The sequence below is a fragment of the Cariama cristata genome, unplaced genomic scaffold (assembly GCF_000690535.1).
Source record: "Cariama cristata isolate BGI_N322 unplaced genomic scaffold, ASM69053v1 scaffold37924, whole genome shotgun sequence".
In the NCBI taxonomy this organism is placed as follows: Eukaryota; Metazoa; Chordata; class Aves; order Cariamiformes; family Cariamidae; genus Cariama; species Cariama cristata.
This window is the reverse complement of record NW_009614204.1, coordinates 1-25,346: the sequence shown is the minus strand read 5'-3', so window position 1 is coordinate 25,346 and position 25,346 is coordinate 1. Positions and strand designations below refer to the sequence as shown.

General features: G+C 38.1%; 1 protein-coding gene across 1 annotated transcript; it reads left to right on the top strand.

Moving 5' to 3' along the window:
* Positions 1-8,927: 8,927 nt before the first annotated feature.
* On the top strand, positions 8,928-25,340 carry LOC104161028 (multidrug resistance-associated protein 4-like; the record flags this gene model as incomplete). The annotated part of the gene is made up of 7 exons (XM_009699317.1): positions 8,928-9,038; positions 11,260-11,380; positions 12,038-12,262; positions 17,264-17,353; positions 17,778-17,941; positions 22,163-22,288; positions 25,127-25,340. Coding segments are annotated over 7 exons (1,051 nt in total), but the record flags the coding sequence as incomplete, so codon positions are not given.
* Positions 25,341-25,346: the final 6 nt, after the last annotated feature.

Genomic DNA, 25,346 nt, shown 5'->3' with positions numbered 1-25,346 from the left:
GATGCCGCTTTATAAAGATCTCTAAAGTAGTTAACATTTAGTTCATTTATTGACTTATTGGTGCAGGACGATTGTGATACTGTAAGAAACTGTAAGGAAATATGTGAATGTCTTCAGTATAGATAGAGAGAAAACACATTTTCAATACCCAAAGAATGAAATCGCAGTTGCTTCTTTTTTTCTCCTGATTGAAAGAAGACGGCTTCTTTAAAGATAATGCCTTGTTTGTTCATTTATCAGATATTTAAATCCTGTAGTCAAATTTGAATCATTCAGTCTCTTGAACTACTACATTAATTTATAAATTTTGCTTGTTTTATTGCAAGATAGCTGTGTTATGCAGAAGAAAATATTGTTTGAAAATCATCGTTTATGAGGTAGTGAAGTTAAAATATGTCAGTAAAGAGTGCTAAATAGATTATATCGACTACAGGAAGTGTGTATAAACCTTTGGAAAGTTAGCATTTGCTATCTACGGTAAATATCTGTGCTTAGATGATATGCAATTAGATAAACTGTTTGAGTATAATGAAACACTGAGGCTATTTGCTTTTGGAATGCCCTATGTAAAGCATGCTGTATCATTTATGAGAGAAAATGTCCCTTTTATAATTCCTGTAAAACTTCAAGATTAGGAGTATGTTGTGCTGTTGGTTTTTTCTTTATTTTCCAGAAATCGATTTTGCCCCCTCGCTTCCAGAAAATTCTTAAAGGGGTTAAGTAAAGTGGAAGAGAGAGATAACGCAGTTAGATTCTGGGAGTGGAAAGTTAAAAGGACCAATCTTCTATATTTTTTTTTTTTTTTTAATTCCTGGCAACCAACAACTTGTAATACCAGTGTGAACTCACAGGTGATTTTAATTCTTCCTATTTCCATTACTTGTCAGAAAGGTAGGTAGTACAGAAATTGCTGCCATTAGGTTTCAGCATTTGCATTTTCTTTTGGAAATTGAAATCAGAGACCATTATACTCAACTCGACTTTCTGTATAATTTTGGTTTCAGGGTTTGAGCCTTTTTTTTGTTGTTATTGGTTGCTTTTTTCTATTAAGTTTGTATGTAAGCTACAACACAGTTTATAGATGCATTTTTCAAATGATGAAGAAGCTGCCCACTCCAACTAAGTTGTTTCAGTAGTAACTAACCTGAGATTAGAAACTTGTTTGGATGACCAATTCTTTTCTGTGAAATTGAAGAACTCTTTTCACTTTGCTATATCTAATTACTTAGGCCCTACTTCAATAAATAGCTTGTACTAAAATTTATTGTTATAAGGCATAATCTTCAGATCTTTGCATCAAATCTTTGGTATTTTGGATATTCCTCTTGGCATATGGATGCTGGGTTTGGAATCCATATTTTAATGGTATTTAATGATAGTCTTTAGAACGCCATAGGTACAGGTGATGCCGCTCCTCCATTCCTTGCTTCCAGACCTTGCAGAAAATGTTAGCTGCAGTATGCTTTTTTTATCCCCCCCTTCTTCCCCCCCTTTTCCTCACCCTGTTTGTACTTCTTCTTGCCATCTGGAATATCAGGACATATGTTGGCATAATCAGATTATTTCATACCTGGCTGATGCAGGGTAGATGAACAGCATGAAAATAGCCTGCAGTAAGTGCAATCAAATACCAATTGAGTTGCTGTCAGCATCAGAAAGTGGATGTTCAGCAACCTAGCTGCTTATGCTGTGCTGTGGAAAAGCAACAGCTTGGAAGGTGAAATGAAGCTGAGTATCAAAGGTTAATACAGTCTGGCATTGGAACTGGAAACCTGAAGGGTGTTTTTGAGTTAATATGGCTTTGAAGTAATTTCATTGTATTCCTATTTTTTCCTACTGTAAGCAATGAGAAAATCTACTGTTTAAGCCGCAGTAAGCCAGGGAGAGAAGTTGCAGCCTCTGAAGAAATACCAGAACTTACTCTGTTTACTTTATTAATTGTAAATGACTGCCTTGGTAAGGGGAAGTCGGAAAAGGCAGCTTACTGAAGAGAATGAGTGAGCATGCGAAATAGAGATAGGTTTTAAAAAAATAAATCGCATGATGACTACAAATTGTTGCAGTGATATTTATGGATTCTTGCAAAATAACACTGAACACTGTCGGTGTGTTCCCTTCTGTCTGTACATCCCATCCCAGCAGCGCTGCTCTGGACTGAGAGCAAGCACATAAGAGTGTTGGATTTGCATTGCTGGTGTAGAACTTCACGTCATGAAGGTGGGTAATGAACAGTACAACAAAGCAGGTAGACATTTGAAGTAAGCCACAGAGGATAGCCACGTGGATTTAAAATCAAAAGATCCCGTGAGCAAACCTCCTATATTTGACAAAAAGCCAGCTCCAAAGTAGGTGATTAAAGAGAAAGAAAGACCTGTTACTTTGCAGCTTAGTTGTTGAAGTAGTGCTTCCAAGCAGCTCAAGGAGATGAAATCCTAGTGTTATGGAAGAATTCAAGTAAACAAAGACTCTCCTATGCAAATGTTGAAAAATAACTGGACATTGAGTATGAACAGATGATGCTTGTAATGTAATGCACAAATAGGCTTAAGAGGAATGGGGAAAATGCAGTTCATAAACCACCTCCTTAAGGAATTAGTTGATGAGAGTATACAGGATGTGGCTTTGATGGGATGCTGTAAAATTACCCAGAAGTTAAAATTCTGCCTATAATTACAAATAAAGAAGGACAAAAAGAATGGATTTTTCTAATTAGAAAAGTAGTCCATGTAGTCTGATTTGTCTGACTTGGCCAGTGATAAAGCAAGGACTTTTGTGAAACTGGTGAGAGCAAAATTTTGCACTTGTGCAGAGGAAGGTGCCCTAATATGTTAGTGACCAGCTATGGTGTAACTGTTGTGGGGCTGGTCAGGGCAATTGAAGCCTATGTGTGCACCCAAGGCCCCAACAGATGCATCCTTTGATCTGGGGATGGTTTTTGTTTGTGTCAGGTTTGTAATGTAATTGCAGATACTTCCGGACTGATATTTTGTGACAAACTTTCTCAGTTTATGAAGAATTTGCAATATATATATGGGTTTCTGGAAAGCTCTGCAAGCCTGCTCTGCAACGTGAGCGTGGTGCTTTTTTGAGCATTTGCAAGCGGGACACAATATAAATCCAGAGGTACAGCAGGTCCTGTCTCTGGGTTAAAGAACCAGTTGAGCTGGACACTGCTGTTAGTTTGAGGTACCTCTCTGTAATGTATTTCTTCCTTGCCTGAAAGGAAATTCTTTTGGGATGCTAGTGAACCTAATTTAAAAGCTTTCTCGTTTAGGAAATTTTATTTCGTGTATGAAACAGAGCAGCATGGCTCTTCTGATTCCATAATGACCCTGCCTTTCGGATAGCAGGGTCTGTTTCTCTTACATGCTGTCCCCATGAAGAAGGGGATGGGTCTCACTTCTCATCTAGGGGTAAAAAACCACTGTCTGTCTTAGCTTTTTCTGCAGACCTTAGAGGCTTTCCAAAATCCTAGTGGAGCTGCTGTAATTACAGCTGGTTTTTACATTTTTTAATGTAGTTTCCTGACCAACCAAGTAAATTGTGGCTAGTTGACTGTGTTGTAATGTTACAGGGTGTGTAATGTCAGAGCCCAGGAGTAGGGGAAATGCAGGAAGTGAATGTTTATATCGTGATCTTTGTGTATCTACTGGTTCAGAAATGAATCACTTTCTTTTTTTATCAGTGCCCAAGGTACTGCTGTAGAGGTGGAAAGCTTTTGGGAGTCAGAGCAGTGAGTTAATGTTTTGCACTTGGCTATCTTTTGGGTTTGCACCAGGTTACAGAGTGATTTTTTTTTACATTTGTTTTTTAATCTTTATTCCTAGTGACATCACTATTCTGGCAGTAACAGGGACTAATTCTGGGCTTCTTTCCAGACTGATGTCTTTGATCAGCTAATCGCCTTGATAGAATAGGGACATTCCCAGCAGAACAGAAGGTACTCAGGATTCTTCTAGATACTTACATTTTTACGTGTAGTTCATGCTAGCAAAAATTTGGGCTAGGGTCTTGGAAAGGCATCATATGAACCCAGTGTTTTGAAAGAGTGACTAAAATGAGGTGATGCATAAGAACTAAATAATTGTTCAAAATCCTTAGGAAACAGGAAGGTACCTGGGGAAAGAGAAGACAATGACTAAGGGGTCCTATTTTTATTTAAGTTGATCAACTTCTTCAGAAAGAAACAGAAATTTGGGATTGAGGTGTGAGTCTTTCCTCCCCACCATGTTGCTTCTTTCTTTCTTCAAGCAGTAGATTGGTAGTGAGTCCATTTTATGCCCATACTTGGGATAAGAGGAGTAGTTTACATCACTATATATTCCCTCACATTTCTCTAGGTCATCTTTATTTTTGTTTATTATTGTAGCTTTTTTATTAAAGAATAATGCAGCTTGCAGTTTCTGTGTTCACAACAAATTCTACTTTTTTGTGGGCTTTTTTTTGTCGCTCCCTTGAAGAGATCAGTGTTAGCTGACTTCTATTTGGACAAAAGACATACCACTGTAACCAGTAGTCTTCTTTTATGGCTAAGTTGAGGTTTCAGGGATGGGTTTTTTTGTAGGCTGTTGCCGTATTTACCAGCTTCCTTTAACAGTCCTCTTACAGCACTCTTTAATTTAACAGAGCCTTCAGGCAAGAGAAGGGCTTGGTTGGTTTGCTTGTTATGAGTGTGTGACTCGAGTAACAGCAGGCTGTGTGAAATAGGTTGGTGTCAAATCTCCTCGAAGTGCAGAAAATTCCACGGGGCGTAATCTGCGTGTGGCATCCTGGTGGAAATTTTTACTTTAATAACTGACTGTGAACATCTGCTAAGTCTTCTGGCTGAAAGTAAACCTTCCAGTGTGAAGTTCAGGACACATCAGTGAGATGGTGAAACTTGCACTGTTCTTGCTGTATTGAGAATTTGCAGTGGACAAGCAGAAGACCTTGTTCTTGGGCTAAAAGCTCTTCAAGGACTAAACGTAATTTGAACTTTGAAAAGAAAAATTTTTAATCTTCTTCTAAAAATCTTCAAGTGTATGTCTTCAGCAACATACTGTTGAAAGCTTTTGTACTCTTAAGACCTCCATCAGTAGCTCTTGAAGATCAGTATTTTGGGGGAGAGTAGTCAGAAAGCTCAACAACAGGTGATTTTTTAAAATTTTTGTTTCTTTTTATGCATTTTTTTTCCTAACCCTAGAGAAACATGTGGACTTGTGCTGAGTCTTTGCCATGTTGTCCATTATAATAAATGAGTCATAAAATGAATTACCACAGTTTTCTGTATACTCTGGGTTGCTTTTCCTTGCATTCTTGAATATTAACATAGAGGCTGTAGTGCAGTGTATTACTGTTTTCAAAATTATGGTTTTAACTAATGGAAAAATGTGAGAAGCCCTGAATTTGCACTGGGTCTCACTGGAAGTAATAATCTGAAAACCTGGAGATTTTTGGTAGTTTTTACCCTACACTGTTGTCTTCATCTGCTACTTAATTTGGAAATTCGGTCTCACAGTAAGTACACCGCTTGATTGGTGTGGAGTTGGGGGGGCAGAAGGGATTTACTACAAACTGTAAGAACTCAGTGGAGGTGGGTGTATCGTCAGTAAGGTTTTTTTAGAGTTTAAGGCTGAAGGATAAGATAGATAACTCTAGCAATCCTGTAGACTTGAGACTGTTGTCTTTCATCTGGTTACTTTGCAAGTGGACTACACTAGGGCTGTGGTCAACACTTTCTACTGCTGTTGGCCGTAGTGCTGAATCAGACTGACATCAGGATAGAGCAGCTGCCTGCAACAGAAGCATTGTTCTTCCTGTGGCCTAGTTGTGGTTTTTCACCGTGTTTTGGAAAATCTAAGTAAAGGAGTGGTGGTGTACAGAGTAACATTAAAAGCATTGTATTATTTTGTTAAAAGGGTATATTTAAGTATATTTTTAAAACCTCTTTTATTTTCCTCTGTGCATTCTACTACATGCCAATCACAGACAGCAACATTCAGCACTGGTGAGGCCACACCGGGAGTCCTGAGTCCAGTTCTGGACTCCCCAGTATGAGAGAGACACAGACTGGAGAGACTGCAGTGAAGGGCCACAAGGATGATGGAGGGACTGTAGTATCTTTCCTATGCGGAGAGGTTGAGAGAACTGGGAGTGTTCAGCCTGGCAAAGAGAAGACCCGGGGGATCTTATCAATGTATATAAATATGTGAAGGGAGGGTGCAAGCTGGATGGAGCTAGGCTCTTCTCAGTGGTGCCCAGTGACAGGTCAAGAGGCAGTGGGCACAAACGGAAACACAGGAGGTTCCCTTTGAACATCAGGAAACACTTTGTCACTGTGAGGGTGACCGAGCGCTGGCACAGGTTGCGCAGGGAGGCTGTGGAGTCTCCATCCTTGGAGATATTCAAAAGCCGTCTGGACATGGTCCTGGTCAACCAGCTGTAGGTGGCCCTGCTTGAGCAGGGGGGGCTGGACCAGCTGAGATCCAGAGGTCCCTTCCAACCAACCTCAGCCATTCTGTGATTCTATAATAAATAGCCTATTTATGCTCCTTGTTAAATGTCAGAACAATTTTGGATTTTGCCACCTTGGCAAAAGTGGAATCTTGTAACCGTTTCCATAGATGTGAGAAGGATTTATCCCTGTATTTTTCTGAAAGGGCTGCCTCATTCTGATTCTCATGCTAAAGAAGTTGGGGAAGATAATTTGTTCTCTGTCTTTCTCTGTCAGAAAGGAGACCTGACACTTGTTTATCGAGTACACTGTAGGCTAATACTGATGTTGCAAGAGGAGGAACACTTGGTATTGGCCACATAAGTCAACTGAGGTCTTCAGATCTTTCCCATAACTGTCTGTCCTGGAGCAAATGGGGTGTCTCTTGTCCATCATGCAGAAACTGTTTGAATGGCCTTGAGGTTATTTGCCTCACGTCTGCTTTTTACCTGTGATCGGCAGCAAGAGCTGAGGCAGGAGAAGAAATGTTTCGATGGAGCAGATTCATTGCATCGAACCAGGCATAAGCTCTTCTGCTGGTTGGAGCAATTGATCTTTGAGACGTTTTGTCAGGAGCTGTAGGGATGTTGTGGCAGTGATTTGGGCCCTGATGCTATTTGACCGTTCAGTCCAAGCGACAGACTTGTCTGACAAATACTTTCTGTTTTTAATTGTACCTTTAACGTATATTGAGGACTTAACAGCTCACATATTACAGATGTTCAGTACTCACTCCAAGAGTTTAAAAACAGCTGTTAGGCATCAAAGATGCTACTCTAAGGATAGAGACTTAATCTTTGAATGAGTCACACAAACACTGTGCTAACAGGCTAAGTAATGAAGGAAAAACACTATTCGTCCCGTTTGTTATATGCCGTTGTGGCATGGAGCCTGTGAAAAAGGTTTTTGCAACAGTTCTATCTTTGAAGAAACTCTCCAAGTCTCCTTTTCTAGGGTTCAGCCTGCCCCTTCACCCTCTCTAAAACTAATCAACAAACTTCTTACAAGCTAGTGTACACAAAATTTATTTGGAACATGCCCGAGCAAGAAATGCAAAGCTAGTTGATGAGTGTTCATAATCACTGTTGTGGTTGTGCATAAATAAATGCCCTCATTGTAAAGCATCCCAGTTTTGGTTTCTCACATGTAGGCCTTCCAGAAAATAATACACTTCACCTAGTCTACCAAATACTCTTTTAAAAACTGTGTTGGTGAAATCAGGGAATAATTAAGCACCAGAAAATAAAAAACAGTTATGAGCTTTCACAGGCAATTGACATAAACACACACCTTGCCACGAGTGTAAGAGTATTTTTTCCAAATAACAGTATTTTTTCGAAAACATCCCTGACCTCTTGGTTCTGATCGTGTTGACCAACTGAGAAAGTACTTGTAGGAAACAAACCTGAGAGCCAAAATCCACTTTTTTCTCCTGGAAACTAAGTATCATGGATTCAGTGGAGAAATTAAGCGGCAGACTGCAAGTTCCCTAACTGCCTTGTTCCCACTAGGCCATGCCTGTTTCAGAGGTGGTGTTTCTCTTTTGCTCCATCTCATGAACAACTTTTGTGCTTTCTACCATACGTACATCTGCTCTGTGGAGCACAACTGGACCTCCTTGACCTGTGTTTCAGACTTGAAGAAGGATCTAGATGCATAAAAGCTAGTCTTACCGTTCCCTGACAGTATTATTTGATCTAACAAAATATTGCGTTTTCCAACAAATGTAAAGTAGCTCTATCACAACTTATTTTCAAAGCACTTTCATAAAATACTTAGCTTTTAAAAATCTACCCGCTAAGGAAACTGAGCTCTTAGACAATATTTTCCTTTTTTGAACCTACACACTGTGACAGTGTGCTTTTTGCTTATATTTCCAAACATGGGTAAGATAAGTTCTAGTAATAACACATTATTTACCCATTTTTCCATTTGAATGATTGTCTTTTAAATTACTGACCTTTAATATTTGTCAGGATGGCAGTTGAACAGCAGTTAGTTTTTTCTTCCTGTAAATGGGTAGCCACGCTAGTTACAAAAAATGTCTTTTATTGTGTATTACCATTTTATTTACAACTTTGTCAATATTTTAATAGTTGAATTAAGTTCTGTTTTTTCCTAAATATTTAAAGAAATGCTAATTTTCCTTAAATATAAGGAAATACTGTAAAGAGAGCATTGCCTTAAGGCCAAGAAGAGTTGTGCTGGCTGTCTGGATGCCTGGGAGTAGCATGCTATAGTGCATAAACGGCTTTAGGAAATAAGAAATGCTTTCCCGTTTGTAAAATGGGGGTTACTTAATTCTTAGGTACTAAAAAAGTGCAGTAGACTGTGTCATTGTTGAGTGATGCAGGAGAAGAGAAAGGAAGAAAGAGGTAGAAGAATTAAATTAATATGTAAAGAAATTACTCTTTTGGTCTGCTGATCAGTTTATTAATAATTTGTATTTAAATAGGTGGTTGAATCCCTTATTTATTATTGGCCATAAACGGAAGCTTGAAGAAGATGATATGTATAAAGTGCTGCCAGAAGATTCCTCAGAGAAGCTTGGAGAGGAATTGCAGTGGTAAGGAGAAAAAAAAATTGTTCTCTTTCATTGTATTTCTGCTGGTGAAGGTGAGAGTCGTATTCTTATTCTGAAATTAAAAGAAGTTGTTGTAAAGTTTAACAAGGTCTACTGTTTAAAATGCTGAAGAACTACGCGTAATATTTAGAACTTGTTTATCATGGAAACATTTTAATTTTTTCAAGTTGCGCATAATGAAAATACGTTAGAGATTAAAGTATTTCCATTATGTCATTTATAATTAATTTGACACTTTGCACAATGCTTGGAAAAGAAGACTTTTCATCAACTGTTACTGCAGTAATCCTTAATAAATTAATGTGAGTCTTCTGGCCTGTGGTAGAATAGCTGTAGAAGCTTTTTCAATTTCTCTGTATAAAAGTAAGGAAAAAGGTTTAGTTTTTTTTCTTTGTTGTTTTTGTTTTTGAGCACAAACTGAATTAAGTCACAGCTGTGTACCCTTTAGATATGTGCGTATATAAATATATGTATGTTGAAAATATGCCACTCTATGGTAGAGTGGATAAAATGCCTTCAACATCTAAAAGCTTGCAGCTTGGAGGTGTTTTTATTTTGTTATAAATACTCTTTCATGGACTGTGTACTAATTCATGTTATGGACCCAGGAGGGTCTATCTTTTAATAGTGAAATATCTTCCAAGAATGTTTATGTAAATTGTCTTGAACCTTGCAATAGAGAAGGTTTTTGTCTTCAAATAATCTTTTGCTAAGTATAATTAGAGGAAGAGGCATCTACTAGCAGAAGGTGGCCTCTGTATTAAGAAAGTGCGGCATTACTATTTCTTGTCTTTACACTGAAGGCAGAGCAAATCAACTTTCCTAATAGTTTGGTTGGGATGAGAGACTCCTCAGGAAGTAAAAAGAATCCAGAAACGAAAGATTATGACCAGGTCTTATATCATGCTGCTCTGGTTGAGTTAACTGAAGAAAGAGAGCCAGTGATAAGCTCATAGGAGTGCAACTTTTAGCATCTTTGTAGCTGGAGAGCTTTGCCAAATTCTGTGGTTGTGTCTTAAAGCAGTTCAGGGAGTTTACTGTGGAGGAAGATGGACTCTTTCCAATGATTCTTACAGTAAAAGCACACGCTTTCCATGAGTCAGGAAATGGTAGAAAATACAGCATGCAAAAAAAAGAGTGGTTTTTATTTCTTTAGTGTACTTGTCTGAGAAGCAGAGAATATAATTCATAGTCACCTAAGGAAGTAGCCTTTTCTCTTGGGCCAACAAACCCCACGAAATCTACGCAGTTTCAATTCTGATTCCAAAGCATTTAGGCAATAACTCTGTAATCCTTGTAGCAAAAAAAAAAAAGGGTAAAAATAAAAAAAATTTTCTTGTTCAGACTATGTGCTTCAAACTTGTGTTCTTTGTTGCAAAATAATTTGGCTTTCAAGCCTTAGACTCATTTCAGCCCTCAAACTAGCAAGGTCAGAGGGTCTGGCAGAAAATATTTAGCCTCCAGAAGCACGGGGGAGTATACTGACAACAGCATGCTTTAAGAAGTCTTCTTAAATTCTGATGCTTTCTTGTTAAAATCATGCTGTTTATTAGTGTCTTTGATTTTAATGTGAACAGCTTGTGTTCTACTTGTGGGCACACATGTGGTAATGCAAAGGTCTTTGCCACTCTGCTGCTGTAATCCTTGCCTTCAGAGACGTGTGGAGTGTTAAGTGATAAAACAGGTCCCTCTGCTCTGATGCCATGTCTGCTCGTCATCGTCCAAGTACGTGTTGAAAAAAAGAAAGGACCAGGCATGAGAAAGGGTTGTGCCTCACAACCTTTCTGGGGAAATGCAGAACTTGTAGGAAGATAAAGACACGCCGTGCACTGCCTCGCTTTAGTCCGTAGTCAGAGGATCATATGATAATAGGCTCTTAACTAAGGTGAGTGGCTGTTTGAGCTGAGAGGAGAAGAAAGAAAGAAAGGGTTCCTCATTGGCAAATATGTCAAAGGCAAAATTAGTCAACAGTGGTGAATTGTTTGTGATTATACAAGAGCAAATAGGCCTGTAATACTAAGTACTACATGTTTATGTGAATGAGAAAACATGACTATCTATATTGTTTGTTTGTTTTGACTTTTTTCTTGTTGTATAAAAGTGATGGTGGCAATCTGACTGTAAGTCTGAAAGTATTTTATTCCACATAATTGCCTTGTGATTTTACTTCTGTCCTCCAGCATGTTTGTGTTTTCTTTATCAGGTATTGGGATAAAGAGGTGCAAAAAGCAAAAAAGAGAGGAAAAACGCCACATTTAACAAAAGCTATTATTCTTTGTTACTGGAAATCCTATTTAGTTTTTGGAATTTTCACAATGATTGAGGTAAGTGGTGTAAAATATCATACGACACACTTCTTTGCTGACAGCAATGTGAAACTTGGCCCCTTAGATTGTGTGATACATACTGGTGACTCCATGCTGGGCTGTTCAGAGAACCTGTAATCTTCGCGTACTCTCTCAGAAAAGTGAAACAGAGCTATAGCCCTATAGAGACTGAAAAATTGAATTGTAACTGTGGGATTATGGATGTTGGACAGAGAGCTGATTTCAGTGCAATATTTTTGAGACATTACAAGCCATTGACTTGCTTTGTAAGGCTTAGCTGTATTTTATGTATCTGAGTGGGGTGCCCAATAGAAAAAGGTTTTTTTGTTGTATGTAAGTGGCTGTAAAGGACACACTGTCATCTTTAAAAATGGAAGTGTAATACGTGTTCATGCGATTTTTATAACAACGAAGTTTTTACTGGTAATTGAGAAAGTTCTTTTTAAAGATTCAGCTAAATTTTAATGTGGAACATAGTTCTTTTGGATTATATATTGATAAAAATTGGCTTCACATTTTAGACCACAATAAAGACAAAATAATACGGGATGTGACTTGTGGCAGTACTTGGGCTCTTGTTTGTCTGGTTGCAAACTCGGGTAGCATGGTATGATACGAAATTGTTAATACTTTTTTCCCTTCTTTTTCTTTCAGGAAACCCTCAAAATAGTTCAGCCAATATTTTTGGGTAAAATTATTAATTATTTTGAAAACGATGATTCCTCATATGAGGTAGCTTTGAATTTTGCATATTGCTACGCAGCTGCTCTGTCTGTGTGCACACTTATTCTAGCTATAATGCACCACTTATACTTCTATCATGTACAGCGGGCTGGCATGAAGCTGAGGGTAGCTATGTGTCATATGATTTATCGGAAGGTAAGCAAAGCTGTTTTCAGGTATATTTGACATTTGACAGCTATGTCATTAGGGGAGTTTAAAAATACAGTTGTTTGTTATGTTCATACTTGCCATTCCATTGAAGTTACTCATTTGTAGAAATGTCGTGCATGCTAATATATATCAGACCTTAAAGGTATATACATGCTTTTGTTCTCTTTTTGGTGATATGCTGTCCAAATGACAGCTTTGGTCCTCCTAGTGAAGGTGGTGAATTAAATAGCTGTAAAGCCTAGGAGGAGCTGCTGGTTTTCACCTGTTCGTGCTGTCGGAGAGGAGCCCCCCGTTGCTGGTAGAAGGGCTGTGCGCGGGAGCAGTAAGAGGCAGTCAGCATACAGTGGGAGAGGGGCAGAACTCCCAGGGAATGCTGGCAGTTACTCAGCCCTGTGATTTCATCCCAGGGCAACACGTTATGCTTGGCTGTCACCATCTGCTTCAGCGCTCTCAGTTGCCTGGGTATTGCTTCACTGTCCAATTTCTCCCCCTGCCCCTGTTGTGGTTAATGGTGGGATTTATTTATATTTTATTCCAGCGGCTCTGTAGAAGTAGTGAGTTGCCTCCTTTGGGAGCCAGAGCGGCTGCCCCCCGCCCCCCGTCTCTCGGGGCATCCGTCAGCTTAGTTCAGGGAGAGGCAGCAGTACTGCGGTACTGCCGCTGCCCCCTCCAGCCTGGTGAGGATGCTCGGCATCTTCACAGGGAGGTCCCTTTAGTATCCCTCCTTCTTGCGGGGGAAGAAAGAGAGGAGTGGGCAGAGGAGGGACAGTTCAGAATCAAGCTGAATCCTAAAGGTAGGGTAGAGCCGTTTTCTGATATCAATTACTGGTTTTACTGTGGGAGCGCTGGAGTCCTTCATTAAAGCCAATGAAGTGTGAGAAGGGATGTACGTTCAGTAAGCTGTGGTGTCTTTGCTGTCTGCGTGTCCTGATCAAGAAATAGCTGTCCTTGACTACAGACAGAGCTGAGGCCGCAGTCAGATGGAAAGTGGAACAAGAGAAGTTATGGATATTACCTACAGGAAGGAGTTGAGCAACATCCAGGATGAAATGCTGACCTTGATGTGCTCCGGGGAGCAAACAATCCAATTGTAAATGTCTGCTTCCCTCTTCCGAAGCTGTTGGCAATACCCAAACCATTGAGCCGCTTCCAAGCAGGAAGTCCTTGCTGGGGATGCTGGAAGGGAAAATGTCCTATCTTTCTAGCTTTACTGCTGCTAGAATAGTGACCTGCTGGTTCTTACCTCAGCAAAGAACGTTTAATTGAAGGATCAGGACTGTAAAGTTTCTTTACATTCTAAAGAAATCCACGTTATTTTAGCCATTAAACATAGGTACCATCCACTTAAGGCAAACACTTGTACTACTGGTATAGGTCATGCAAAGGTTTTGGGCAAAGCAGTAAAGTGAGGAGAGTAAAAATGTCCCCATTGTAAGTGATGATTGCTTTTCATGCACATATTTATTCTCCTCCCTCTTCTGATAGCTTGGAAATTATCCTCTGGGAACTCGGCTCTAACACGGCACACTTCTTTCTTGTACATAAACATCTCTCTAAGGTGTTAATTTACTAAATGATTATCATAACACAGTTTGAAATTCATGAAATACGTATATAGCGAGGTGGTTTGTTGCGGTGTTGATATTAGCTTAGAAGCTTGGAAAAGAAATGTTCATAATGTGCACCCTTATTTCTAGAGATGTGATTAAATGGAAAATTAATCTCCCCTCACCTCGTAAATGTTTATTCCTGAGGGTGGAGGCTGAGGTCACAGCAGAACATTGATAAACCTTTCTAATCATTGGTCTTCATTGGCTGAGGCTTATAGATAGGTCATACTTTCTCTTTATCCTCATATAGGCTTTTGAAGGAATCTGGATGTTAATTTACCAGGACTTTTGTAGTGTTCATTAATTGCTGTTGTAATTAAGAACTTGGATTTGCAAGGATGAATGGGTTGGATGAGAAAGCATCCTTAATGGAGAACTTCAAATGCTTGCAATTCTGAAGTTTTAGACCCTTTTTCATTACCTGGAAAGATAAAATCTCATTTGCAAAAACCCTGTATTCAAACTCCAAGATGTTTTGTGATCAGTAAGAAGTATTAGTGATGCATGCAGGAAGCTTGTAGCAAAACTGAAAATGGAATCTGTCTCATGACTCGCAGTGTCATGTTTTAAAACCAAAGGCTACTTATGAGAGGCTGATTATTTTTAATTTTTTTTTTTTGGAGGACTTAACTTTTAGAAGTTCTTTGAGGTTCAGAATAAACGCTAAAGCAGTTTAAGCTGTGGAGTAGTTGGTTGAGACAGAAAGCAGCCAAAAAGGTGTCAGGAGTTATTTGACTGAACAGTTACGTTATTCCTTTCTATGGTCAGTTCTCCCTTTTTAATGTGCTTTTGAATTAACTGTTTGGGGCAGACAGAGATCAAAACAGTTAGATGGCAGTACGGAAGGCAAAGAATGGTTAAAGAATTGAATTGGGCCTGTGCAATTACATCTAGGGGAAGAAAAAAATGTTTAACCTAAGACATCAGGTCTACAAACTGCTCTCATTAGTTAATATAACTAAAACCTATTTTCCTTGAGAAAGGGTGCTTCCTGGGAAATAGATCTGCACAGAAAATTTATAGATAGAAAATCAAGCAGATCTTTGTGCTGAAAACACAGATAATTGGCAAATGTAAAATAAAATGTAAATTGAAACTACAGTTGCTTTTTAAAAAGGTGTGTGGCTCTAGATGGTCTTTAGTAGTATTTTATACCTTCGGAGTGAATTTTTAAATGTTACAATCAAAGCAGGATTTAAAGCCACACTGTACTGACTTTGACTGGGATAGAGTTGATTTTCTTCACAGCAGCTCATATGGTGCTGTGTTTTGGATATAGTAGAAAGGGAAAATACCAAAACAGGACTTTTTGGTAGGAATCGGTTATGTAAGTAAAACTGCTGCTTTGTGTCCAATGTTTCCATTTCCTTCTGTGTATTTTATGGTCTAGACAGGTCCATTCAGCCAGGAAAGTGTAAGGCTTATTTCACTTTAAAAAAAATAAAATTAAAAAAAAAAAGAAAAACCAGTTCTACTTCAGATGTAGTTTTGAAGCAGGAAGGGAAGAAAAGTCTAAAATTGCGTTGCCACTGACGATGGGAACGACTGTTTCTTCCCTGAGAAGGCAAATCAGTCACAGACAAGCACTCTCCTTTCAGCTCAGATGCTTGCATCATTCCTCCTGAGGCTGCCGTGGTCAAAATGAACTGGGGTAGTGAATTTTGAAACTATTTTTGCTGTCTGTGTCTGAAATAGCTAGGAAGAGGTCAGAAAGGTGACTCAGGTGGTGGGTCCCAGACAGAGCCGGGCTGTGGGCCAGTAGCAAGGCACCAGTGCAGTCTTCTCCTCGGTGGCTCAGGTGGTCCTCAAAGAGCAGATACGTCTGTGTTGTAAAGGAGTAAGCAGCAGTAGGTGCTGTAAACATATCCTGGTGGGTAACTTCTTCAAACATGGATCACTTGAACTCCTGTTATTATGGTCTATGGATATCTAACAGCTTTTCTAGGAGCTTATCAACCTTGATCTGTGGAGTGGAGTAAACATGATAGCAACGTGGATGTGCTGTGGCTGCATTACCTGCAGGCAGCTTCGTGGGGGATTTCAAATGTATGAGAGACAAATGGCTTTAGACAGGGAGTGAAGCAATGATTTTCTCAAATATTTAAATCTTGTCTCTTATATACCCCATATCCTAGATTTATTGTTGGAATATCAGAGAGTTTCTTAGTGGAGTTTTAAGTGTTTCTGCCTGCTGATTTCAGTGAAGTTAGGGTTCGGATTCTCTCTGTGATTAATACTTTTGTAACACAACAGTGAGGTGCAAGAAATGTAAGGCACTTTGTTTGAAATGATACTTTGAATAGTATTTTGATGTCTGATGTTCTTGCACCTGATTTAAAATACTGGAATGATGTTTTTGAAACCGTTAGTGCTTTTTGGGTTAGGAGAGGGTGAAGTAGATGTGCATCACCTGAAAATGTGAAGTGTTTTTGTGGAGTGAATTATTCCTGTTACAGGAAAACGTGTAACATCTTTTGTATATTTTTTTACCTGTGCTGCAAAACTGTGTTTTCTTTCTAGCAGCTGTAGAAGGAAGCAGGGTCTGTTATCTACATCTTTGAGCTATTTCAGTTTGGATCTTTGCAGTAATGTTCAGATTGCATATTTCCAGAAGTGATTTTTTTGGGGGTATTTTATAATCATGTACTGTTTTCTACTGATGAACTTATTTATTAACCTATAAAAATATTTGATATTTACTTTTTTTGCTTTTCATAGCATGTGCTAAACTTCATTTAATATAATTCAGAAATCTTACAGTTTTACAAGAGTTATTAACAAGGGAAATATTTATTAATTTGTAAAGAGGTGTTATCTCTGATTTGCAAAGACAGAAAGCACAGCTTGCAGTGTTAGCAAGAATGAATAGTGTAAAATGAATAACTTGGGGCTTTCGTCTTCTGTCAGGAATCTCATTCAAAACAGAATTCTTTCAATTGGCCAAACATTGTCCTGATTTTAATTTGGTCTTCAGGTAGAGTTTTCTGTTCCTGTTTTGAACAGATGGTCATAATGTGCAGGAGAGCGATGCAAATGAAAAGTTACACACTGTCTTGTTTAGTTTTAATAACTTGCTATTTTGGTATTTTCCCATTTTAAATATTTCAGACATGAAGATAGTTATGACATTTTTGTTCTCGCAGTCTTTTCCTAGGCTTTTTTTTATACTCTCTTCTTCAGGACTTTCTTCAGAATATTTAACCTAACCCACATATTATCTAAGGTTCTTGAACTGTGCCCAGACAGCTTTAGGCAAAGGCTGATACGTGCCTTCAGCTGTTGCCCCGGTGTTGTATTTGTGTATTAAGTCTTCTGTGTATCGATGTACTCTGCTCTATAAGCTGTGACAATCCGAGACTGTTCTGACTTTTTTTAGGCACTTCGTCTCAGTAATGGAGCTATGGCAAAAACTACCACAGGTCAAATAGTAAATCTTCTATCAAATGATGTGAACAAATTTGATCAGGTAAGAAGTATTAATGGGTCTTTCCAAGGGACTGAAGAAATTGTGGCGTTTGAGTGAAGAAGTTTTTGTTTACAACTGGTGATTAAATGTTTCTTATGAACATTTCTTCTAGTTGTTTCTTAAAATATGGGAGGAAAACATACTTCCCCCCCCCCGCCCCTTCCCAAATATTTTCCTGCTGTTTTCCTAAGCTCGGAGAAATGTTGGTACATGAAGATAAAACAAAATCAGTGTGGTAATTTGCGTACTTTCTGGAGGTTAGGCACCTTCGTGTACATTTAGGTCTCTGAATTTGGTGCAGAATTCTCACTGAGTGCCTCAGTACCTTCTGCAAAGAAAGGTGCTTCCTCAACTTTGTGTTATTCAGGTTTAATTTTTTAGCTAAGACCAGAAGCTAATTTTTGTTTCTTAACTATTTGCCTAGGTAACAATCTTCTTGCACTTCTTGTGGGCTGGACCAATTCAAGCTGTAGCAGTAACAGTACTTCTCTGGATGGAGATAGGCCCATCATGTCTTGCAGGAATGGCAGTTCTGATTATTCTTCTTCCTGTCCAGACCTGCATTGGGAGGCTTTTTTCTTCCCTAAGGTAAGGTGGCACGTGTTGGGTTGTAGGTATTTTCTGTTCTGGGTTTTAAAATGTGCGTAGTGGGTGGAGGTGGAGTACTGCTCTGAGGTCAGCTTCTGTCTGGTGAGGTTTTTTGCATTGTCTTTTCTCTTTGCCAGTGTTTTTCATAGTCTCTAATGTGAGATTTCTGAATTCCTGTTTGGGGACTTGAAGTGATCTGTCTTCCAGACATGCTGAAAATATCTGCCCTTCATTACCTGTCCAGTATATTCAAAGAGTTGGGCTGCTTCTGCAGCTACCGTGCTATAGATCTTGGCATAGAATTGTGTAACTCCTTGAGCTTTGCCTTCCTGCATTGATGCTTAGGGAGTGGTTACTACAAAGGCAATATAGTCAGTCCTGCCCTAAGTTTGACTTACTGGGGTGATACAGGAGTTGAAGCAGAAAGCTCTGAACGTTTTACATTCAAAGATCTTGCTGTCTCTTCTCCAAGACAAAAACGCAGAAAGGAAAAAGGGGAAGGAACTGAGAGAAAGGAAGAAAGAAATTATAATGGTGGTTTTGATGCTAGCTATGAGGTTTCTAACTAAGTTTCTAGGCTGTGGAGATATAAAATGAGTTTGCAGTAATTTTCCATTATCAGACAAATTTAATTTGTTTTTCTGTGACTTCCTCCTAAAAAAATGACTTGCCTCAAGTGGGAATATTGAATTATCTTCAATGTTCTTGCTTGCTAACTTCTTTTTCTTGTGTAATTAATCATTTCCTGCTTACATCATGAGTTTATAAATGGCTCTTACATCTAAAGAGGAATATTTTTGTGTTCCTTTACTGTGTATGCATATGCTTAGTGGTGTTATGCACCTTTGTTGCATCTGTATTCGGTGTGAATGGGTTCCTTCTAGCTCTTTGGATAAGTAAAACTTTTTTTTTATGAGTTACTGTTGTTTTCAAGTTGTATTTTAAGACAAGTTTTCCAGAGGTATTGAGACTGATATTGCCCTTGCATGGCTAGGTATGAAGAGAGAGCTGAGAATTATAAAATGAGATGAACTCTTAGACTTCCTTCTATTTGTAATCACTATGATAGTCTTCAGTTGTTATGCTCAAATGCTATTTCTCAAATAATGAGCCATTCAGTGTTCCCTGTCAAATTCTTAGGTTTTTTTACAAAAAAATCTATTTCTACAACACTTCCAATATGTTCTTACATGTGCATTTTCACTGCATGTGTAATATGCATGCATAAGTGTCAAGCTACTTCACTGTTGGGTTTTTTTGAGTTTTAAATTTTGAAGGCTGTGAGGTTTGAGTCAATAGTTAAAATACTTAGCACTTAACTAGTGCCTTATCCATGGTGGTAAGCATTATCATCCCCATTTTACAGATGGGAAACTGAGGCACAAAGAGATTAAGGGACTTGTCCAGGGTCAGACAACAAGGTGACAAAAATCTCTTCTTGAAGGTGTGTATTTTAAAAGTGAATTAGTGGCAATGTAATGTTGTTTGGGTTTTTTCCCCCATTCATTAACAGCCACTTGTTTAGATGCAGTGCAAGGGAAAGAACTTGTTAACCAGAAAAACTTCTGCTTGTCTACGTGTGCACAGATCTTTGTATTTGTGAATAGAAATGTGCAGTGAAGAGAAGGAGTTAATGAGAAAACTGAAAGGGATTCCAGCTCACAAAGGATGAGCGTGTTCACATGGCAATTGCTGGGAATCTGCACGGATTTAAGGAAATCAGCCTATGAAGAAGTAATTTAGGGATTAAAGCTTTTGCTAAAATCCACGCAAGCTCAGTGTGGCAGCTAATTTGTGCTACTATTCAGCATTGTACTTGTGACCCAGTCTTGTAAACGCATGTATGCGCACCAGTTTATAATGCAGGCGTTAGCTTCAGTGCTGTAGGAGTTTGCAGAAACGGGCTCAGTAATCTATGGAATAGTAGACACTGTTGTTATGCAGTATTGCTTTTACCTGCACAAGTACTAGAAGTCTTAGAAAATACACATGACATAATATATTATTTGAGAAATAGTTCAATTATTGAACTGAAGACCGTTTTATATATATTTAATCACAACAGCTCAAGCCTTTCACTGCTTAGCCATGCATCTGTAATATTCTCGTTTAAAGCCCTGTTTTTTTAAGAGAAAAACTATGTGGAACTGTTGTGTCAGATGTGATTAAACCCCACCAAATACGCCTCACAAATTCCTTTTTGCTTTCTGCAGCTTGCTTAATTTAGAATGGTTATTAGTATCATAGAGGAGACTTCTCAGACACTTGGAAGAATTTTCAGGTCCTTTCCTATTGCGCTCTTAAGCATCCTATGTGAGCGTGTGTTTCGCAGTCCTCATCTGCATGTACTCTGAACTTAATATTTTTTTAAAACTGGGGACATGTCTTCCTCTGCCGTAAATTGCTATCAGTGCACTGCAAGGCTGTGTACTTTAAACCATTATGTAATATCTCTGAGACCGTGGCTTCCGGTATGTATGTACAAAATATGCTTTTTGCAATGTAGAGGAGTATAACTTAACAAAAACAAACAAACAAAAACCACAAAAGAAAAATACCCCAGCCTCCCAAACTCTTGAATATTTATAACAATTTGAAAGAGGATGGTTACTATGATAACATTTCAGTGGGCAAACAGGAAAATTGGTTTACGAGAACTATAGCCTTTTTGATTCACACTGTTTAAAAAAGAAACCTCCATTAACTTTATTATTTTGAATCATCTTCAATCTTCTGTTATTTGGAGACCAAGCCTGGAAGTTAGGTCTGAAAGGTGCCCGTTTCAAAAGATGGCAGGTGAGAATTGTTTGCTGCTGCAGAGACATGAACAACACGTGCCAAGTTTTGCCTTTTGCAGTGGTGGTGTGTGTATGGGAAGAAAGGATGAGCTCTCACGTTCTTTGAGAAATTGTTTTTCTTTTACTGATTCTTTTTCAAAAAAGAAAAGAGGACTTAGCAAAGATAATCTTGTTCTGTGTCAGTACGGTTGGTTTAGGCTAAGCTGTCTTCCTCATTCTTAATAAGAAGCCTTGACTGCATTAGGGCCAAGGTTCTACATTTCTTTTGTCAGTTTTCTTGTATAAATATTTCTTAATACCCTACTTCAGCCATCCCAACGTTTATGGAATGCTGGTGCTGAGAAGTTTTTTTTAAAATGATGAGCAAGTGCTTGAAATTCTTTCTACTTAAGTGCTTTAAACATGGCTATTTCTTCCAGACCATCAGAGAATTCTTAGAGAGGGCAGGTTAAGCTGACAAAACCCAGCCACCCCTTCTAAAGAGCTGCCTTTTTTTTTTTCCCCTCCGCTTTTTTTAAAAAAAAAAATATCTCTGAATCTTAACTTTCATTGGGATATACAAAAATAAGTCATTTAGCAGGAAAAGGTATGTTTTATCAAAATAAGACCTACCATAGCTCACTGTGTGCAAAGTATGTTTGTCTACATGAATGAATTTAGAATCGTAATAGGCTTTATTAGCATGGTTTATGCATTCATTACATGGCTTCTAACTTTCAATGCTTTTTTCCTAATTAAAACTGTGACTTTATTATTTAATTATACATATTTTCCAGTTTGTTCATCAGTACAAACATTACGTGGGACTGAAATAGATATATTTACTTTAGTGGTAATTACAATTAATGCTTAAGTGATACTTATGTATTAAACAAAACCATATCTAGATTAGCTCTCCTAAATTATAGCTCATGTACTGTTATGAAGTAATCTTTGCTTCAGCTAGAGTTAATCTTAAAAAGGCAACAAACGGAGGTCCGTTTTTTTAACATCAAAACAGCCTTGTGAGAAGGGTTGTTATTTTGGCATTTCAAAACCATTTTTAAAAGTAGTTTCTGATTATTTTTATTTTTAATTCTAGATTTTGTATCTGTAAATTTTTTTCATTTGATTTTGTTTTTATACACAAATATGTTGTTTAAGGAGTAGCGTGTGTTTGCACAAACTGACGTAATTCTGAACATTGAATCAACTTGCAGTTCCCTGAGAACAGGGAACACCAGGAATACAGACATACCAAGTCTGTCTGCTGTGTGTCAACTTTAAGGTACTGTTTTAGGAAGACCTTTTAATGCAATTACAATTATGTGAATCCTCTTTACAAGTGAAAACAAAACCTTCATTAATATGAGTATGTTATGTGATTGTAAATAGTCTTTCTTCTTTTGAGAATCTGAGAATTTTTACTGTGTGCTATTTACAGAAGCAAGACAGCTACCTTAACAGATGTCAGGATTAGGACCATGAATGAAGTCATAAGTGGTATGAAGATAATAAAGATGTATGCTTGGGAAAAATCATTTGCGGAACTTGTGAATGGTTTAAGAAGGTAATCCTGGAAAGATACAGCTTGGTATATGATCTATGTCTGTTTCCATTTTTTTACATGTCAGTAAGTGCATTATTTTGTGCTTTAAGGTGCAGTTTACTTGAACTTCTTTGGCCTTTTTTTTTTTAAACTTTCCATAGCAAAAGTGAAGGGATGAAAATACATCCTAAGGGGACAAAAAAAGGAAATAAAAATTTTTATATTTGAAAATTCTAGAGTTTTTTATGCTTCCTTTTACTGTTGTGTTTAAAAACAGTGACTAGTAAGCTGTAGTGGTTGTAATTGAACAATTTCATCCTCACAGCTCTGTAAATGAATAGCAAGGAACCGATAAGCAGACATTTTCCTTCTGAGAAATACCTGGAATCTGACTTTGTCCTAAATGATAGCATCCTCAGCTGGTACTCTGCTTCCCTTTCTGCATTTTGAAGTATTGCTCAAGCCATCTGGGAAGGGTGGAGGGAAGAAAGACGGCAGCTCAGAAATTCCCTAGCTGTTCAACTGGCAAGGCCAGCTCAGTGAGGTATCCAAAGACATTTCATTTCAGAGATCCATCAGCATCTGATTAAAACTTATTCATAAGTTCAATTTTTCAATTGATATTTGTGCTTTTACTTGACAATATTCAGAACGTTCAGTGCTGAAGGATAACGGTAGGAGTTCAGGTACATATTTCTCATCATTTAATTTTCATGTTACTTCCTTATCTAGCATATGAGTAGAAGGTTCTTATCCTGCTTAGATTCTCTGATTTTTTTAAAATTTTTTGAAAATTTGTTTTATTTGGAATTCTTTTTTTTTTTAAAAGGATTTTTTTTTTCCTTTACAGGCACGTGCAGACTTGCAGACTTGCTAATGTTCCCTGAAACATTTCTTCCCATGCACATAATCCTTTCCTCCTTTAGATTATAGGATCCTGTGCTGATTGAATGTTCTTGATTGATTGAAAGCTTTACTCTCTGGCTTGGAGCCAGAGAGGATATTTCTTTATTGAAAGCTTCCTCAATGGGCGTATTCACGTCATTAAACTCTAGATTTCCAAGTTCAACACTTCATTAGGATTAGAGGCTTCCTTTTTAATGATGGAGAGAAATAAGCTCTTCCAAAACACATCTTGAGCCCTCTTTCTTTTCTTTAACAGCGCTGTGGAAAACGGTAGTTAGAAGTCTTAAATTCAGCCAGGTGATTTATTGCCCAGTATTTCCACAGTGGCCCTTGGCAGTTGCTAAGATGACATCTGAACTCCTCCGTTGCTCTTTTTTTCTTGTGGCTGTCAGTATTGGTTTCCTTTTATATACCTTCATGCCTTAAGACAGCGTAGTTTATTATATACAACCTGCAGATAGGCTGTAATTTATCTGATATCTGTGGAGAGTAGCACAAAGAACTTGCTGATTATCCACAGATAGTGGGAGGATTATTAAGGATTATTAGAGGGTGGGAAAAGAATTTCATCGAGGATTGTAGAAGTAATTGAATTAGACCCAATTCAAATAGTTTATGTACAAATGTTCTTTCACTGTACTCTGGAGGAGATCAGAGATTGTGAGCCCTTAAGCTGAAAAAATAAGTCTTTGAAACTCTTTGAAAGTCTGTCAATTCAGCCAACTTGGCAAGCATAGTGGGAAAGTTGCTTGACTAGTTTTCCAGTAGCGCATCCTGCATCCTTCTCTCCATTAAGTGAGGACTTAATTGACTTCAAATTGTATAATCATACCTTGAGTTTCTAATCTTAGTATGTTATTCCAAGTGGAAGGTAAGCAAAATGATGAAGATTTTTGCTGAGAATTGACAACATATTTGGGAAGAGAAATTAGGAACTGTTTCAGGATTTTATGTTCTGTATTATTTCAAGCAGATAAAATTAGAATATATAGGGAAGAAGTAAGTTGTTATGGCTCTCTTGATAAAGAAAAACTATTATTATAATAAGAAGTTAAGCCTGATGGCATCCACATTATAGATAGTGCAGTAACATTTTGAGGATTGGACTTGATGAGTCGTTTAGAAGTGGAAACTGAAATTTAACTGAAGTGGAAATTGAGAACATACGCATCAGCAGCTTTTCAGTTGCTGGAGGGAGACTTAGGTGTGTGTGCAGTGCTTCAATCACTATTTAGCTCGGGTAATGGCTAGCAGAACATTTAACCTCACAGAGCAGTATTTTCTGAATTATGAACCAGAATTCCTAGAGCAAAAGAAAGAGCAGGGTCCGAATCAGGAAGGATTTAGACTGAGATCAAAGGAAATACTGCAAATCCTGTGATTCAGCTTGAGGAGCAACAGCTGAATAATGACAGATACTTGGGCCATGGGTGAACTCTTGATCTTTTGGAAGTTGCCCTGTTTTTTTCAACTGCAGGGTATGTGTTGATCTTATCAGGAGTTTTGTGATTGAACTCCGCTGGGATTTGATATTGAAAGGATAAGGAGTTTGTGGGTGCTTGACCTTTTATACAGAGGTTTTTTCCTTGTTGCTCTTGTACACACCCCAGAAAGATTTGAAGCAGATTAGAATCTGAATTAAAATGCTAGTTTGACCAAAGCAGAAGAAAGTATTTTGGTTTTCTGTCTCTGAAAAATAATTATTTTCTATATCTACTAAGATATTAAATATAATAATTTTCCCCACTCAATTTCTAAGCCTTTAAAATTCTCTTTTGTTATTTACCATATAATGTAATTTCTTTACAGTTCTTTACATATGAGTTGGGGTGGTGCAAGAGGAGGAGAAAGGTTATAAAAGTGAAGTCCTGAGAGTGGGTTTCCCTCCTGCTATTGTTGAAGGCAAATGTAATGAGAAAGATTGATGTAATTGTTTGTATTTTACATTTTTAGGAAGGAGATTGCCATGGTTATGAAAAGCTCCTACCTTCGAGGACTGAACTTAGCTTCTTTCTTTGTGGCAAGCAAAATAACAGTGTTCATGACTTTCATGGCATATGTACTACTTGGGAATGTTATCTCTGCAAGTCGGGTGTTTGTTGCAGTGTCCCTGTATGGTGCAGTAAGACTGACAGTAACTCTGTTCTTCCCTGCGGCTGTTGAGAGAGTATCC